Genomic DNA, 18666 nt, shown 5'->3' on the forward strand with positions numbered 1-18666 from the left:
AAAAAGCTCCGCGGAGCCGGGGAGCAGGCGCTCTGCCACGCGCCGACTCTCCCCATCTCCAAGTGCCATAACTTCAACCCCAGCACTAAGGTGAGGGCTCCTTCACCCCGAGAGAGAGACCGAGCCTCTTCTGGGGTGAAGCACTGCAGCTCTTTAATGGCACCAATTAAAACTGCGGAGGGAATGAGGCGTTGGCAGGCGGTAATCACCCCGACTGGAGCATGGCCTGAGAGTGAGTTTTAATAGCTTTGCTCTAAAGGGAAAAACATACTTTCCGTGACCCTTGGATGAACAGAAACTGGTTTCTGAGCTTCTCCAGAGTCTGGGAGGTTGAGTGTTGGCATGGCCTGGAGCCCCATGCTGGGACAGGGCTGCCCCATGGCACCCAGTAGCCCCCCAGCCGTGGCCCGTTAAAAGCAGCGGGTGGCAAGTTGTGAGGAGGAGCAGGGCGAAGGGGAGAGGAGAAATGGGTACTGTCAGCCAGAAGGAGATCAAATGGCAGTGACAGAAGCTGATTTCTCAGGGAAAAACATTATCTCCAGTTTGTGGCAGGGCGGGGGGTGTTGAAATGAACTTATGATTCAGAGAAAATGTCTTTCAGGACTAGTTAAAGTGAGTGAAATTGTCCCTTGCTCACCCCCTTTCTGCAGCCCGACGTGCTGCTGGCTCCGGCATCCCCCAGGCACCCTGGACAACCTGGCAGACCCTGCCTGGCACTGCCACCAGTGCTTCCCCCCTTCTTTGTGCCACCTGGGGAGGATCTGGGGGCCACCCTGCCCCAGCCGTGCCCCCGACTCGCTCCGCAGCCCTCGCCCGGAGTTATGGCTGACGTGCCCTGCAGACATCCCGGGCTCAGTTCTGGCTGATGCGGTTAGCTGTTAGCACAAATGAGGTCAAAGCTCATCTTGTCTGAAGCTAAAAACAATTAAAATCACTCCTGGAAGGCCCTAAGCACGGACCTGGCTGCCGGCAGCGCAGCATCCCCTTCTGCCACAGCCCCCTCCTTGCCCTGTGGCACCTTGTAGGGGCTGTAGGGAGCCCGATTCCCTGCTCAGCCCTGAGCATCCAGCAGGATTCAGCCCTCCTTGCATTCCCAGTCGGACCAGCCCAGCTTCAGGGACCACCAAGCATCCCCTAAGCTGAGCAAAGCAGCCTTGCAGTAATTCCCACCCAGCCTCAGCACAGCCTTCTCGGTGCCACCATCGCTGGCTGCTGCTGTCACCGGGAAGGTGACTGTTGCTGGAGCCTCCAGCTGGGGTTGGCACCAATCACCTAATGATGGGGCCTCATTAGAGCCAGGAGGACCCCGTTAGAGCCATCTGGAGCTGCCTTCTTAATTGGGCAGGGGGCAGTGAGCAGCACTGATTTGCTGGGGAGGTTGGAGATGCAGAAGTTGGGCTCCGTGCTCATTAACCCCTGCTCTTAAGGGGCTCATCACACATATTTCATAGCCAGAGGGATGGTCTCAGTGGCTGTGGATGAGCCTTTCCTGTGCTATTCCTGCCATGGTTTGATTTCTGGGAGCCTCAGGGATCTCAGTCTCCACCCTGTGCACCTTCAGAGAAGCCTGGCCCAAAATTTGGCCCCTCGATGGTGTGTTTGAGCTTTTTCTTCCTCTCCCTGGCTGGTGTAAATACCCTGGAGGTGGCTGCAGAGGAGGCTTTGGAAAGGTAAAGTCCTTTATTTTGTTGTGCATTATTTAGAAGAACAACTTGGCGTGTCACTGCCACTGTAGGTTTTTTGCTTGAAAATGGCTCTGGAATTTCTTTTTGCTCTTAGTACACGTACACATCCTGTGTCGGGTTTATCTTTTTCCACAGCCCTTCTAAACCTGTAATGACACATCTGAAAGTTCCTCCAAAACCAGCCCCTCTCCCTCCTCCTGCGACACGAATGGATGAAGATCTGCTCAGAGCTCAGTCATGCGGAGACTTGCTTCAGTGGTGGTTGGTTTTGGTGTGGTTTTTCTTTTGAGAACAATATTTTTTGTCAGTTCCTCTGAAGACAAGTTGATGATGGGCTGTCTTTCCCCACCCCATGACTCCTTGCCCAGCCCCTGGGTGCTCTGGCTGCAGCAGCACCCACCTGGGGGGGACGCACCCACTTGGGGGTTGCACCCACCGACTCCATAGGTGCTCCTGGGGGTCCTGCAGCCACAGCCCTGTTGGCTTCAAGGGGAAGGGGCTGGCTGGGAGTGGGCTCACAGCCCTGTACCACACTAGCCACCTCTGGCACGGGGGATGCTGCATGTCCAGGCTCTCGGTGCCGGGTCTGGGAGCTGCCCCATCACCTGCAGGAAGGCTCTCCCCGTGGCAAAGCATCATGTCCAGCCCTGGAATCTCTTTCCTTCACCCCTCCACACTCCCGAGGAGATGCCTCCATGGGCTCTGGAGCCTCTGGGCAGGGTTTCATCGGCTCCCAACCATAGGGGCAGGGCAATATCGCTGACACAGCCCCAGGTTTTCAACAGGGACTCCATATCCTTTGCAAATTTTCCTCTCCAGAAGAGCAATTGCACACTGTGATATTATTTTAAGTAATTCGAGTGTATGCACAGCCCCCAGAGGGAAAGGCAAGGAGGCACCACAACGGGCTGCAGCGTGGCAGCGGTGGCACAGACGGCGCTGGTCTGATGTACAGCGTCTGCACAGGGGTTTCCAGTGGACAACACTGTGTCATGAGCATCAGAGGAGACACAACTGGGTGTCCCAAGCCACGGACACACATTGGGATGCTGAGCAGCTCTGGCACCACAAAGGAGCTGGCTGCTGTCCATGCCTCCCATGCCTGGTGGGGTTAACCACCCACCGAACCCTTCTGTGGCTGCTTATTTTCATAAAACTTGTAGCTGCCTCATTATCTTTGAAATCGGAGAGTTTAAAAGCCATTTGAAGGAAAGGAGATGGGCACACGTGCCCCCATGCACTGGCTGTGTGCCCTCCCCCCACACCACCACCATTAGCAATTTTGGGCAGCCCCTGGGGTGGCTGCATCCTGCCCTGCTGTGTGGATGAGGGTGCTGGGACCGTCTGTCCCTCTACTCCCTGGCTGTGGGTTGGGTCTGGGAGGGACATTGGGGCTGATTCTGAGCCTCAGCAAAGTCTCTGTGGGTGTCCCTCCCCGCCGATGCTCTACACCAAATCGTCCTGCTGCCGAGCTGGGAATCCTTAAATAGGTGGGACAGAGGCGGCAAATGTTTTCCATTTCTCTTCCTGTTCCTATCTGGGATTTTTATTATTATTATTATTATTTTATTTCAGATCCCCTTTGAATGACAACTCTATCAAAATTATTTTAGATCCCCTTTGAATGACAACTCTATCAAAACAGCTCATTTGGAAATGTCAGGTCCATTCTTGATAAGTCATCAGTCATCGTGATTGGTGCTGACAGACGCCCTGCAACAGTGCTGTGCTATCTAATATACTGTGCTGCAGTCTTTTGTAATATCATATTATTTTATTTATTCAGCATGGCATGAAATCTCTCCTTTAGGAAAGGGAAAGGCCGGGGGAGGCGGGGGGATTAACCCTTCTAGCGATGCTTCCATTTCTGGATACTCCATGTGGCAGAAATCAGACTTTGACGTGGCACTCGGGTGGTTTAGAGCTCCTAATGTCACCAGAGTAGAAGGGAGATCCTGGATCACAGTCTGCTTCGGTCCAATGAGACCTGATGCTGGATTCCACACGTGTCCTGAGTGGGTGCAGCCCACAGCACCTTTCTCCCCGCATTGCCCATGGGGAGAAAGAGGACACACCATTCCAGTGTCACTGTTTGCTCCATCAGGGTGATGACGAGAGCTGCTGCATCTCACTGGGCTTGTGGCCACACCTGGTGCCCACGGGTGGGACGGCCACAGGCTTTATCCCCTGGGCCAGCAGTGACCTCCCAGCTGGTTCTTCCTCTGCGCTTGAAATATACAGCAGCAGCAGGGGCAGTGATTTAGGCTCCCCCTTTTTCTCCCCTTGTATTTATGCTGTGCTCGGCTGCATGAAAAATACAGCTCCTTGGCATCCTTCCTCCTCTGGCTTTTGGGAAAGCAGCCTCAGCACCGTGCTGGTCCCTTCCCCACTCCTAGGAGTGATTTTGGGAGCTCCAGCCTGCCCGATCCCTTCCCCAGCCCCGTGGTGCTGCCCTCCAAAGCAGCCTTCCAGCCTCATGGAGCTGCTGGAGGGCAGAGCCCGGCCGTGGTCCCTGGGATGCTCCGGGGTTGTCCCTCAGGAGCAGGATGGCAAAGCCCATGGGCTGGGCTGGCTGGTGGCCACCCTGGGAGCTGCTTCCCCGCATCCCTTAATCTGCATCATGGAGCCTTTGTTTGCTCTCATTAACGTGTCTGCGAAGTGCCTGATGTGTGAAATATCCTTTTTATTAGCTGGAATTGCCGGGGCCATCTGGGACTCGTGTCTGCTCCGCTTTCAAGGCCAGGACTCTCCAGACAAGACCGTGTTGGTCTTGCTCAGTTTCTGGCTCATGGATAGTGACGGGCTCAGGCTTGTGCTCACCTCCTCCACCCAGAAACCACGAGTGGGACAAGCCATGGTGTCACCCGTGGGTGTACCCACCCCTGAGGTCCTGCTGGAAAGAGGACAAGAGTGAAGCAAGCAGAATGGTCTGCTCAAGGAGAGCTGGGGCTGGTGCCTCCAGAGTTGGGGATCCTCTGGATCTTCCTGCCTTCAGGGATTCATCTGCTTTTCCTGGAGCCCCCTAGGACTATGGGGGCTGTCCCCAGAGTGCAGAGGAGCTCAGAAGCTGTGAGAAATTTCCTCCTGAGATGAATGGGTGGGAATTGGGGCAGGGAGAGCAGCCCAGCTCAGTCTGTAGCCCACGAGGGATCTCTCCATCTCCCTCTTTCTTCTCACCATGTGCATTTCCAGCCTTTGTCACTCCCAAACCCTCAAAGCAGCAGCACAAACCACCACTGACAGGCAGCAGGCTCTGCTTCCGCAGGCTTAACCTGCTCACAAGAGGTTGGCAAGCAAACATTAAACCTTGCTTTCGTAGCCAGCCTTGGTGAGACCAAATCCTCCCTCCCAGATACTCTCCCTCCCAAGAAGATGCACATGTTGGCCCATGTCCCCACCTTGCTCCTCCTTCCTCCTCCTCCTCCTGTCCCCAATGCTCCCAAGACCCCCAGGGAATCTCGTCGCAGCAGCCGTGTCTGTCATCAGAGCCTGCCACAAAGAGCCAGAAAATGACAGGCAATAGGAGGACAGGGACCCCGCTGATGGCACGAGTGACATTATTGCGTGATCCCTCCACAGTGCCCCTCTCCTGCCCCCCTGCCAGGCTGGGGGACATGGCTGGGCTCTGCCCAGGGCACTGGGGGGCTTGGCACAAGGGAAAGAGGATGCTGGTGGGAGAAAATGAGGGGACACAGGGAAATAACAGCGATGCAGGGCTTGATCCAAGGCTTTCTGGCACTGGTCTGGGGCTGTTGGTGCTTGTGGGGTCTGGTGTGGTTCCCCCCGGCCACCCTTGTCCCACGGAGGGAGGTTTTGGGGATGGGAGGAGCCTGTGCCCTGCTCTGCCAAGGAGCTCCGTGCAACATCCCGGTACCCAGGCTTGGATGATGCTGAAAGGGTTTGGCTTTGAAATCACCACCGGAGTCCATCTCCCCGTGGGGGGGCTTTGCTCCAGGTTTTGTTCTCTGTTGCATTGTCCATTTCTGGCCCGTTTGAGTCTACCCAGCTTTGGCACCACTGCCTTGTGCTTCGTGGCCCTTTGTGGCCACCGACGCGGCTCCTGCTCTGCTTTGCACCAGCCGGGACATGGCCTGGCCACCTGTGAGATGCTCCTGGTGGCCCAGTGATTTGGGGACCGGCCAGGTAGCCCTGCCACCGCGTTGAGGGACAGGGTGGTCACCGGTGCTCACTCGGTGTCTGTGTGTTGGTGGAGGGACCTGTTCTCCTCGCTCTTCGCTCGCCTTGGACAGCGGGTCCGTAGCGAGCTCATTAGGAAAGACCTGGAGGTGTTTTCCAGGCGGTTCAGGAACTCGATTGAATTATTTAAGAGGCTGCTCCACAGCACGGCGGGGAGGGGGAACTGGGGGAGCTCATTACCGGGCTGGAGCTGTTTGTTTCTCGGCCGTGGCACGCCGGTGGCAGGGACAGGCTGCGCCTGCGGCACGGCTCCCTGCGGCCAGGCACTGCTTGCCAACCCCAGGCACGCCGGTTCGGGGAAGGGACCACCACTTTCAGCCTCTGGCCAACACTTTCTGCCTCTGGTCCGGAGCTGTGCCTTGCCAGGAAGCTCCTGGAGCAAGCTGGGGGTCACCGTGGGGCTGGAAGGTGGGGATTGAGCGCAGCAGAGGGGAAGGATGAGGGTTTCAAATGGACTTGGGATGCTCAGGGCATCCTGGCAGGGTGGGTGCTGGCATGGGGTGCCAGGGTTGGGGCACACAGCTCCCCACCTGCCGGGGTCTGCGAGCTTTGTCGATCACAGATTGCGTTTTCTAAAGCCTCGGGGTGATTAAGGAGGCAAACGGCGTTTGAAACCCTGCTCTAGGCTCTCAGAGGCTCAGCGATGGCTTTTACAGGCTGAAGGGCTCTAAATTAGCTCTTGCCACTCAGGAAGGAGATGGTGAAGATAGCTCTGGAAACAGAGACACAGTGCAGCAGCCGTCGGAAAGGGCAAATGGCAGGCGAGGGATTATTAGGGAATAAATAAAGCAGCAGAGCAAAACCAGTGATGCGGCTGCCACCCGAGCAGCACCTGCGGGTTCCTCTGCCTGGATGGGAAGGGTCTGGGCAGGGAAACGACGATGGCCAGGGCTGTGAAATGGGCCCCATGTAAAAAGCAAAACGGGCCAGGGCAGATTGCAAAAGAGGAGGTGGCAGAGGATGCGATGGGTGCCTAAAACACCAGGGGTGGCAGCTCTCCCACTTTCACTGAGGGGGCTGGCACTGCCTGATCCCCCCCCCCAACCTTCTCCAAACCATTTCTGCCCGGGATGTTCTTCACTTGGACACTCGGAAGGGGACGGTGGGGGTGCAGGGTCTGGCCGTGCAGACCAGAGATCAGCTCCTGCTGCAGCCCCAACTCGGTGCCAGTCGTCAGAGACGCTTCCAAAAATGCAGCGAGCTGCAGCCCAATGAGGTGTAGGTTTTATTAAATCACACAAATTTTACAGAGTAAAGGACAATTCAGCCACGAGCTGAGACGGAAGCTCCATCTTCCCAGCATCTTCTTTCTTCATGCAATCCGGAGCGGAGATCAGACAGCTTTTCCAGTTGGCTTTTGCAAGACATTTACAAACGCACCAGTTAACCCCACAGCCTGGAGACCAGCCCTTGTGATTCTCCTGGATAAAATGAGATGCCCCCAGGGCTGCCCGGCCAAAAAAGAATGGATTTGAGGCTTCACAGAGATGTGAACATGATGCACGCAGGACACGGGAGGAGAACTGCTGCCTTTCTATGATTCTTTAGAGCTGGGGTCACCAGCTCAGCACCCCCAAAGTCACCTTCCCAAGCAGGCAGGGCAGAGCAGGTGGATTTAACTCCTGGCCCCACTAAGGAGCCCGATTGTGGCTCTGGGTGTCACCAGTGCCATCTCAGCATCCGTCCCCACCACTCTGAGCAGCCACCTGGCCCTGGTGCTCCTCCATAACAAGGTCTCATAGTCCCAACTTTTGCAATCAAAGAGGATGAGGGAAATGAGGGAAGGGCCCAGGTGATTGTCTCCAAGAGGAATAAACCTTCAGAAAGCCTGAATGCCATTGAGCCATGTTTTGGAAAAGCAGTTTTGCAGGGACCCCCAGCACAGCCCAGGGACCCCAGCTCCTCCCTGAGCATCTCCCCGGCCACCCGGTCTCTCTGCATCCCGGTGGGATGAGACTGTTCTTATCCCCAGGCAATGAGTGTGGGACCAAAAGCAGCTCTGGGATGTGCTCAGCGCTGCGTGGGCACTTTGTGGCTGAGCGGGGCCAAATCCTGCAGCGCTCCAGGCTGGAGGCTGTGCCTGAAGCTGCCAGCAGCATCCCCGGGAAGCCAGAGGGACCTGTGGGAGTGTTTGGGAGGCAGGCAGAGTCACCCCAACCCTTCCAGAGCCTGAAAGCAGAAGGAGAAGAACAACAGCCTTATTTCCCAGCCCTCCTCATTAAAAAACATCCGAAGTGGAGGCAGAGAAGCATCCAGATAAGAAGCGGGGACCGCTCCTGCCCGCCGGCTCCTGGCGCATCGGCGCGATAGCGAGATGCAGGCAGCCGAGCGGTTTCTCCGCACGCTCCCGGCAGCTTTTTATCTCCCAGACAAGCAGAAATAACGCTATCGCCCTCCCTGCCAGGAGAGATGCAGGAGAAGGGCCACAAACAGCATCCCTGGGTCCCTCTGCACGCAACGGGGCTTCACGGAGGGAAGAAACCAGCAAAAAAGCTGGCAGAGCCGCAGCCCAGAGCTGCTGGGTTTGGGGGGGGGCTTCTGTCTCCTGTCTCATGTTAATGATTTTCAGGGGATAACGAGCTAAAAATCACCGCTCGAGGCTGGAGCACGGCTTTGCTGCTGTGGCCCCGTGTGTGGGTGCAGAGAGCACACAAGGTGGGATGCAGGGACCACACAAGGTGGGATGTCAGGGAAATTTGGGGGTTCCCTGTGCCCCCCACGTTGCCCAGGTTGGTTTATTTGCTTCAGGAGGGGGTGAAGGCATCCCTCGAACCAGAGAGCGGCGACGCAGAGCCGCATAATACGCCGGAATTTAATAAAACGCCTCAAACAGACAAAGTTTTTCCTTTTGCCAGCTGCTTAATTAAATTGCCTAATGCTGTTTGCGATGGCAGCACAAACTCCTGTGTTTAAAGACCACGGTGTTGCCATGGTGCTCACCCGGCGGATGGTGCGGGGCTGTGACGGAGCATACAGATGAGGGAGGCTGCCGCGGATGCGGGGGGGAGCGGTTGCCACGTTACGGGGTAAAGGGAGGGGAGAGGGGAAAGGGGGGAAAGATTCTGTGTCTTTTCTTTCTTTATTATTTATCTGTTTGTTTTCTGACGCGGCGGTAAACTCCCTGCCAGGGTTGGTGTCGGGATCTTTGCTCCAAACAGAGCAGCTGCTTTCCCACCCCAGGGCTTCCAAGATGCTTGTTCAGAGATACGGGCTCTGAAACATCCCAGCCCCCTTTTACCAGCGGGAGGGAGGGGATGGATTCGGCTTCCAAAGACACCCAGCTCTTGCTCTGCCATTGCCCTGCCTGCTGGGTTTGGAAGGACACAGGACTTGGGAAGCCTGAACTGGTTTTGTCACATTCTCATGGTCTGAGATGGGGATTGAGCCCAGAAATCCTGACCCACAGCGTGGGGGGGTTGCCCTCTACATGTCTTTGCACAAAGTAGTTTTCCATCAGCAACAGGAGAAAATTAAAGCCTGGGACATGGGGGAGCCAAGCTCAGCTGAGGCTCCAGCGAGGTCCCCATTGAACCCCCTGGTGCTCCGTTCCCCACGTGTGAAGTTTTCCTTCTCACTTTTTCTTTTCCTTTCTTGCCAGTTCTGGCTGGTGCACCCACTGGGACACGCTGGAGGTCTCCGGGAAGGAAACCCAAACCTGGCTTTGGGTGCTGTGGGTGAGGTGAGGAGACGTGCCAGCCAAGGTCGGCTGACTTGGAGAAACTCTTGCTTCCTATGACAAGGGGAAGCTTTGGGTGGACACAGCCATGGTGCTTGAACAGGTTTCCTTGCTCAAGCCTCAGCAATTTCTGCCATTTCCTATCCCTGTATCAGCTGCAGCCAACCCAAGATGCCTGCAGAGGCATCCCTCCAGCTGCCTGCCCGCTTCTCACCCACCGTTCCCTCCCCTTGATGGTGCAAATGGAGAAAATCCCTAGAAACCCATGAGCAGCAGGGGTTTCTCCACCGGGATGGGGCTTGTGGGGCTCCCTCTGCCCCCGGGCACATGGGGATGCTCAGCCCAGGGCTCATCCCTCCTCCTGGAGCCACCTCATCGCTGCTCCATCCCCTGCAGTGCCCAATGGCACCAGCTGGTTCCTACACCAGAAGAACCTTTCCAGAGCCTGTATAACACTTGAAGGATATATTTCCTTTTCCTGTTATCCAGACTTAAGTCTCTGCATCATCCCTGCCATTATTAGCCCCGGATAATGAGCTGACCTCCTCAGCTTAACCGAGATTTAATACGTCAGTTATTGTATGTTAAACAGGGGATCATTAAAAACATTTATTCAAGATTAACAGCTATCTAATAGATACCGTTCGTATGACGGTTGTAGAAGTGGCTAATCCAGAATGTGAGCCGTTTGGTGATCCCTTGGGATGGATTTGCCATGTGGGAACCGGGCTGTTAGACCCGGACTCCAGCTGGCCCCATCCTGGGCTCCGTGGTGGGGACAGGCAGTGACAGGCTGGGGTGTGAGCTCCCCGGGCAGAGCTGCCCCCACCACTGGCCCAGGGTGGATGGATCCATGAAGTGCCAGCGTTTGTGGTCACTTCCCAGAAGGCAGGAGCCACCCAGGGGGAGGAAAGGGCTTGTTTTGCATTTGCACTAAGGTTTTTACTGCTACAAAAGCGTCATAAATAAGTCGCGCTCCCCGTTGGCATCATGATGGCAGCAGGGGCAGGGCTGGGGACCACGGAGTCCACGAGATCCTTCTTCTCTCTCCCCCCAGCCTGGATTCTGACCTGTGAACAGCTCACAGCTGCCTCCAGCTTCCAGGCACCATGTGGGTGCTCAGCGCTGCTGAAAATAGGAGGTCGCTGAAAATAGGAGGTCCCGAGGAGTTTTTATCCGGCGAGGGTGGCAGTTTGGGGGATACTGTGCCAGGACAAGGGATGGTGACAGCAAGACCCCAGAGCCAGCCCCATAAAACTGGCCATTACAGCAAAGCCCTGCAGGATTTAATGCAGCATCTCCTTCCAGACAGAAAAGTGATATAGGAGTGTTTCAGACAGCAGCAGGGTATCCTGTTTCTAAGTTTTACAAGTAATTGGTACAGAACCCTGTTTAATTCCTGTTGGTTTTATCACAAATAAAAATGAAGCTTTTATAAAGAGATTTAAAGAGGGGAGATGTGACCTTGGCCTGAGGGGACAAACTTTGCTGGGTGTCACTGCAGAAAGCCCTGAGCCCAGAGCAGCCAGGGCTGAGAGATGAGCCAGGTGATAGGCAAAATAAATATAAATATATATATATATATATCCCTTTTCTGGGAGTACGGTGGGGCTGTGCAGCTTGGTTTGATGGTGTCTGAGTGTGCAGAGAGGCTGGATGGGCAGCGTGGGCACATCTCCAGCTGCAAACCCATCCCCATCCTCCCCATGGCATCCCCAGGGCTGGCTGAGGATCTGAATCGCGCTATCAAAAAGAGCAAAAGGCAGCGGGGATGGGCAGGGGGGGGAAAGGATTTTCCCACAGCATCCGACTGCCACTTCTCATCTGCCTCCCCCGGGAGCTGGCAGGGCTGGTGACAGGGACGTGAAGGCTCAGCAGCCGCCCAAGTGCGGCGGGGCTGGAAAGCTTGGAGAGCAATGGCTGTGTCACGGGCTGCCGTGTGCCCTGCTTGCTTAAAGCCATCACCCAGAAAAGACAGGGGCTTGGCAGGAGCTCACGGTCCCCGGGGAGATGTAGGGAGGGCTGGGGCATCTGGTTCTGGGCTCCCCAGTTGAAGAGAGACAGGGAACTGCTGGAGAGAGTCCAGCGTAGGGCAACAGAGATGATGGAGGAGTTGGAGCATCTCCCTGATGAGGAAAGGCTGAGAGAGCTGGGGCTCTTGAGCCTGGAGAAGAGAAGGCTGAGGGGAGACCTTATTCATGCTTATAAGTATCTAAAGGGTGGGTTGAAGGAGGATGGAGTTGGACTCTTTTCAGTGGTTCCCAGTGACAGGACGAGGGGCAACGGGCACAAGTTGGACCATGGGAAGTTCCACTCCAATGTGAGGAAGAACTTCTTTGGGGTGAGGGTGGCAGAGCCCTGGCAGAGGCTGCCCAGGGAGGGTGTGGAGTCCCCTTCTCTGGAGATCTTCAAGCCCCACCTGGATGCTCCGGAGTGATGTGCTCTGGGCAGCCCTGCTTTGGCAGGGGAGTTGGATGAGATGATCTCTAGAAGGTCCCTTCCAGCTCTGACAACTCCGTAATTCCATGATCTGCTACCCCTTGGGACAGAGCTGCTCCTGCAGAGAGGGGCTGTGGGCTCAGCACGGCCCCGCTCCCGGCTTCTTTCCCCAGCCAAGGGGCCCCGGGAGATGTTGGGGTCCTCCCCGTCCCCCTCGGGGTGCAGGGGCTGTGCATCCCCCCCCGGCAGCACGCTGGGGGAAGCGTGGGGCTGTTGTGGCTGCAGTAAAGGAGAGGGACGGGCAGGAGAGCCCAGGGCTCAGCTGCAGCCATTTATCTCCCAAAGCCGGGCTATTAGACAGATGACAGAGGGAGAGAGGCAGCCGGTGCAAGCACTGAGACCAAGGCTCCTTCTACTGGGTGATTTATCTCCTGGCTTCATCCAGCAAACTTGCTGATGAAAAGACTCTTCCCTTCTCTGTGCCTCATCAATTCTCATTCTCATTGCTTTCCTTTTTTTTTTTTTTTCTTTCCCCTTTCCTTGGGCTTCTGCCTCCTGTTCATGCAGCCACGGCGCTGCACACCCCGTCTCTCCTGCGCTCCCCGTCTCGTCTCCCTCTCCAGCCTCATTCTCTGATGGTCTTTATTGTCCCAGCCTCATTCTCTGATGGTCTCTTTGTCCTTTTCCTTCTCCTTTTCACCTCTGGTTCTCCTTCTTTGTCTCCCTGTGGTGCTTTCATTCCCCCTTAGTCCTTCTCCTTCCCTATTTCTCCGCCGTATCCCCCTCTCCATCCCTGAGCACGCCTGGCTGGGATGGAAATAGATTCTTTGGGCCCCCCCATCAGTGACAGCACAGATGATGGCGTGGGTTTGTGGCAAATTCAGGCCAGGGACATGTGGGGCAGGGACATGGACCTCCTTCCTGGCCCTGGCACTTTGTGTCTCATCTCCTTGGGGATCCCCTCTGGATAAAATCCTTACCAAAGGCAAACAGGGCTCCAGCTTCTTTGCAATCAGGCTCAAGGGAAGCTGTGGGGAAGGGGAGATGGACATCTGGGAGAAATCCTGCCTTGGAGGCAGAAGGCACAGAAATGCCTTAGGGGGAGGGAGGAATTTACTAAATTCTGGGAAACTATAGAAAAGGCAAGCAGCTTCCCCAGTGTGGGGACTGGGCTTGAGTCCTGCTGGGGAAAAAAAGGAAACTGGGGGTATTTTGCATTTCCCAGCGTGCCGGGGCACTGCAGCAAATGTTTCACCCCCCCCCACCACCCTTGGCTCTGCATTTTTGGAAGAAAAAAAACACCTCTGAGCAGAAACGTCACCCGGCTCCCTGCTGTCACCCTCGCCGTGCCACAGCCCACGCCGAGGAAGAGCCCGAAATAGCAGCCGGGGGCTGGTGGGGAGCTGGGATGGGGGGGTCCATGGCCTCACCGGAGCCCACCCTGGCTGTGGAGGGGGTGCTGGTCCCCAGTAGCCCCTCCAGCACCCCACGTCCCTGCTCTTCCTTGCTGTCCCAGTTCCTCTCCCTGGTTTCACCAAGGCTCCCGTTATCCCGGGCAGCATCTTCCCACCTCCTGGAAAAGCAGGAGCTGAGCCTGTCTTGGAGAGGAGATGAAATCTGGGCTCCCTGGGACACACCACTTAGCCTGGCAACCTCGGCCACGTCTCCAGCCTGATCTCTCTATTTGTTACCTTCAAACCCCAGGTCCCTCCGCTTTTTCTGTCTTATTCTGCACCCTGAGCCTTTTTTGGGGAGAAAACAAGGGATTTGGGGGACTTGGTCAGTGCTTTGGTGTTGCCAGGGAGTCAGGGATGGATGGGGAGGGTGGGAATTTGGGGTACGTGTGTGTGTACATGAACCACAGCAAAGATGCACGTGGGGAATCAACCCCACGTGAGCCCCTCGAAGACCCCCATCCCCAACCGCCTCCCACGGTGCCCCCCCTGGTTAGGGATGCTGCCCCATGGGGGGAGGATTTCAAACCCAAACAAAACCCCATAGAGTTAAAAGGGTGGCTGTGGGGGCTGCAGGGCTGCCCCAGTCCCCACCATCCATCTCTGGGGCGGCGCAGTAAGAGGCTGAAGGAGTTTGTGTGCTGCCTGCAGGCTTCTCCGGTGCCTAATTAAGGAATAATGAGCCTGACTTCACTGGGTAATGGATAAAACACAACCAGTGGGCTCCTGCCCTCTCCTTCCCCATCTCCTCAGTGCCCGTGGCTGAACTGAAGGAGGGTGCAAGTCCCTGGGGTGTCACCCTGCTGGGGTTTGTACCCACGCGCTGCTGATGCTCTTTGGGTTCGGTTTGCTCCATGCCATTTGAAACCATGAAGTGTGAAGTTCAGTACGCAGAATTTCCCCAAAAATGATGGTTTTCTGCAAGCTCTGGTCTCGTTCCTCATACAAACACCTGGACTGTTACAGCATCATCCTGTACACGAGGTTTTTCCATGGCCATCAGTGCCACAGCACTGTCCTGTGCCAGGAGAAGTGATAAAACCTGGTCAGAGCCACAAACCCCCTAGAGATACCACCCAACAGGGGCGTCTTCCCTGTAAAACAAGGTTTGAAACGAGGTGCTTTTTCTGGACTCTCCTTCACAGCCTTAAGGAAAAAAAAATAAAAAACAAACCACACCATTCCTCCATATTATTTTTTTAAGGAGAAAAGATGCTATAATATTTTAATGGCCGGAGAGATTTATAGTCACAGAAATGTCTATGCACTTAAAAAGAAAGATGAGGGTCCACCAGAAGGATGCAGAAATCAATACAACCTTCCTCTCCTTTAATGCTGTTTCTCCGGGAGATGGTTTAAAAGCCGATGCCCTCGCAGCAGGCGAGGAGGGAAGTGCGCGGGATCAATTCTGGCACAAGGCTCGGATGAGTCAATGCTGAATAAACTTTGGTTGGAAGCCCTTTATGGGGAGAACAAGGGGGTGATAAAATAGAGCTGCTCGGAGAGAAACTTTCTTTTTCCCACTCTGGCTGCTTTTTAATGTGGTTTTTCTTTGGTTTGTTGTTTTTTTTCCTGCTGCGTGAGAGTCTTTTAAGACAAGGAGAAGCTTTGGGGCTGGGTGTGATTTGGGTCAGCCTGGGTCAGGAGAGCTGCAGCAAATCAAAAAAATCAAAGGTGGAGTGATGGCCGGCTCCTCCAGCCCTCACGGCTGGACTGGGAGAGGGGCAGGGGGATACTGGGGGGCTCACTTTCATCACAGCCCCTCAGTGAATGCCCCACTGAGGAATCCCAACCCTTTTTCCCCAGAAAGGGTGAAAGACGAGGGGCCGAGGCCAGGGTCCAGCATGGGGGACCCTGCATCAGGTCCAGCATGGAGGGGGTTAAAGGGCTTCTGCATTGCCCCAGGAGCTTCTAATGAGCCCAATCAAGGTTTCCTGCTCCCAGAAAATTGCCACCACCCTGGGATAGTGCTTTAAAAGGAGCTTGGGGAGAGGTGTTATCCTGGGAGGGAGGTTTGTATGGAGGTCTGTGGCTGCTCTGGGTGCTGCAGCTCCATCGTGCAGGGGACTGTGCTCCCTCTTTCCCAAAAAATTTGCCAATTCTCCTCAGCATCAGCCCTCTGGGCCACCAGCTTCCCCCAGTATCGGCTAATTTAAGCCTTGCAGCCCAAGTTTGTGCAGAGGTAGGTGGGCTTACTGCTTTCCTCGTGTGGAAATAAAAGGGATGGGGTGGGTCTGGGATGATCTGTCCCAGCACAAAGCAAACTGAGGTCTGAGCTGGTGGTCCCTGTGCTGCTACGGGGCTTCAGCTAGAGATACCAAGAAAAAGGTCTGCTTGGAGGCACGTTTCCTCCATAAACCCACCAAGAAAAACACGTTAGGGGGCTGCAAATAGGGTTGGGAGCTCCTGGATGTGGGGAGGAAAACGGGCAGAAAGCAGAGTCCTGAGAGCCCCGAGGAAAGTTGTCCCCGTGGAGATTTTCTCTTCCCATGGTCTGCAGCTCTGGCTCTGCTCAGGGGGAAGCCTTTGGTCCATGGGCTGCTGGTGGCCCTGGGCAGAGCATCCGTGGGCTAATTGCACTCAAAACCTCTTGGGATGGGAGGGCACAGTTAATGCTGTGGATATAAAACAGTTTAAGTGGTCACATTGGTCTGTCTTGAGGCTGGGCAGGGTGTTGGGGGTCCTGTGCATGAAGCTCTGCCTCTCCAGCCTCTTTATTCTCTCCTTTGCCGTGTGTGGGAGGTCTCCTCTAACACAACCTCTTGTCCGGCCTCTTTCAGGAATGACCTTGAGGAGGGACCCGAAAGATGCAGCCGAGTGGGAAAATGAATCATCTGGGGAGGAAGAAAAGGGGAAGCTCTGACTGAAGGCACCAGCCCTGCCCCTGGGTGTTATGTGCTCTCGCCGGGGGGGACCAGGCAGGGCAGGAGGCAGCAGGGGCTGATCGGTACCAGGGGCTCTCATGGAGCATCTTCTCCCTCGGATGCTGTCCCCACCCGGCTGTCACCCCGTGCCCTGCTCCGGATGCTCCCCGTGAGCCTTTCCTGCCTGGGAGGAAGCTGGTCCCACCGGCCGAAAATGAGACGCTTCCAACCCAGCTCGCTTCTGCTCTGCGTGGTGGCCGCCACCGCCATCCCCATCGTGCCCTGGAAGGTGAAATGCCCCCCGCAGTGTGTCTGCCAGATCCGGCCGTGGTACACCCCCCGCTCGGTCTACCGGGAGGCTGCCACGGTGGACTGCAATGACCTCTTCATCTCCACCGTGCCCGAAGACCTGCCCGAGGGGACCCAGACCCTGCTGTTGCAAAGCAACAACATCGCCAGGCTGGAGCAGAGCGAGCTGGACTATCTCAGAAACCTCTCGGAGCTGGACCTGTCGCAGAACAGCTTCTCCGACGTCTGGGACTTTGGCCTGAAGAGCATGCCCCAGCTTCTCAGCCTGCACCTGGAGGAGAACCAGCTTACTGAGCTGCCCGATGGCAGCTTCCCCGGGCTGGGCAACCTGCAGGAGCTCTACCTGAACCACAACCAGCTCCGCAGGATCGCTCCCCGTGCCTTCTCCGGCCTCAGCAGCCTGCTGCGCCTCCACCTCAACTCCAACCTGCTGAGGATGGTCGACAGCCGTTGGTTCCAGATGCTCCCCAGCCTGGAGATCCTCATGATCGGGGGCAACAGGGTGGATGCGATCTTGGATATGAATTTCAGGCCCCTGTCTAACCTGCGGAGTTTGGTTTTGGCTGGGATGAACCTGAGGGAGATCTCGGACTATGCTCTGGAAGGGCTGCGGAGCCTGGAGAGTCTCTCTTTCTACGACAACAAGCTCGTGAACGTCCCCAAGCGGGCGCTGCAGCAAGTTCCTGGCCTCAAGTTCCTGGATCTGAACAAAAACCCACTGCAGAGGGTCAAGCAAAGCGACTTCACGAACATGCTGCACCTCAAAGAGCTGGGGCTCAACAACATGGAGGAGCTGGTGTCCATAGACCAGTTTGCCTTGATCAACCTCCCCGAGCTGACCAAGCTAGACGTGACCAACAACCCCAAGCTGTCCTTCATCCACCCCAATGCATTCCACCACCTTCCCCAACTGGAAACCCTCATGCTCAACAACAATGCCCTAAGTGCCTTGCATAAGCAGACGGTCAAGTCCCTGCCCAACCTGCAGGAGATCAGCATCCACAGCAACCCCATCCGCTGCGACTGCGTCATCCGCTGGGTCAACAGCACAGACAACCACATCCGCTTCATCGAGCCCCAGTCCACGCTGTGCGCCGAGCCCCCCGACCTCAAGAGGAGACACATTCGGGATGTCCCCTTCCGGGAGATGACGGACCGGTGCCTCCCTCTCATCTCCACCAAGAGCTTCCCTTCCCACTTAGAGGTGGCGGATGGGGACAATATCTCCTTGCATTGCCGAGCCCTGGCAGAGCCAGACCCAGAGATCTACTGGGTCACTCCCTCGGGGGTGAAGCTGATCCCTTATGCAGAAGATGGGCGGTACAAGGTGCAACCCGAAGGGACGTTGGAGATTCATGGGATCTCGGCTCGGGACGCCGGGCTCTACACCTGCGTGGCTCACAACCTCCTCGGGGCAGACACCAAGAGCGTCAGTGTGATGGTCAACCACTCCTTCCCGCTCAGCCAGGACAGCCTGGAGCTGGTGGTGGCGGATGTCCAGGCCTACCACATCCTGGTTGCCTGGAAGCCGCATCTCAACACCGTCTCCTCCAACCTCACCTGGTCCAGCTTCTTGCTCAGCTCCAACTTGGACATGACCAACGTGGCCCGCATCCCCATGGGGACCCACACGTACAACATCACCCGGCTCCACCAGGACACGAAGTACTGGGCTTGCCTCCACGTGGCCTTTGTAGACTCCCAGGCCAAGGTGGCTTGTGTGAACACCAGGACTAAAGAGGCTTCCCACCGCTACCGGCTCCTGGAGGGCAGGCAGAGCCTCCTGACCGTGCTGGTCCTCTGTCTCCTGCTCCTTGCTGCCAGCCTGGTGGCTCGCTATGGCATCGGGGCAGAGCCCAGGAGGGCCAGGGAGCTGCTGCGGGGCGCCACGGCCGTACGCGTGGTCTATCCCCCCCTCGCCCAGCCCTGGGCTTGGGGGCAGCGTGGGGGGCAGCTCCTGGCCGTGGAGGTACAAGCAGCCCCCCTGGACTGCTGAAGGTTGATGTGGTGGGGATGGGGTGGGGGGGCTGACTGTGGGGTGG

The 18666-nt window shown here is 56.3% G+C and overlaps 1 protein-coding gene across 1 annotated transcript in view; it reads left to right on the top strand.

Annotated features, from left to right (window-relative positions):
* The window catches only part of LRRN2 (leucine rich repeat neuronal 2), a 38771-nt gene extending 20128 nt beyond the window's left edge, over positions 1-18643 (top strand). Inside the window, exon 2 of the mRNA XM_014955399.1 lies at positions 16232-18643. Within this exon, the coding sequence (XP_014810885.1) occupies positions 16476-18620 (2145 nt within the window). The 5' untranslated portion in view covers positions 16232-16475 and the 3' untranslated portion in view covers positions 18621-18643. The remainder of the gene's footprint in view (positions 1-16231) is intronic.
* The last annotated feature ends 23 nt before the right edge of the window (positions 18644-18666 follow it).

The sequence above is a fragment of the Calidris pugnax genome, unplaced genomic scaffold, assembly GCF_001431845.1.
Source record: "Calidris pugnax isolate Ruff unplaced genomic scaffold, ASM143184v1 scaffold215, whole genome shotgun sequence".
Lineage (NCBI taxonomy): Eukaryota > Metazoa > Chordata > Aves > Charadriiformes > Scolopacidae > Calidris > Calidris pugnax.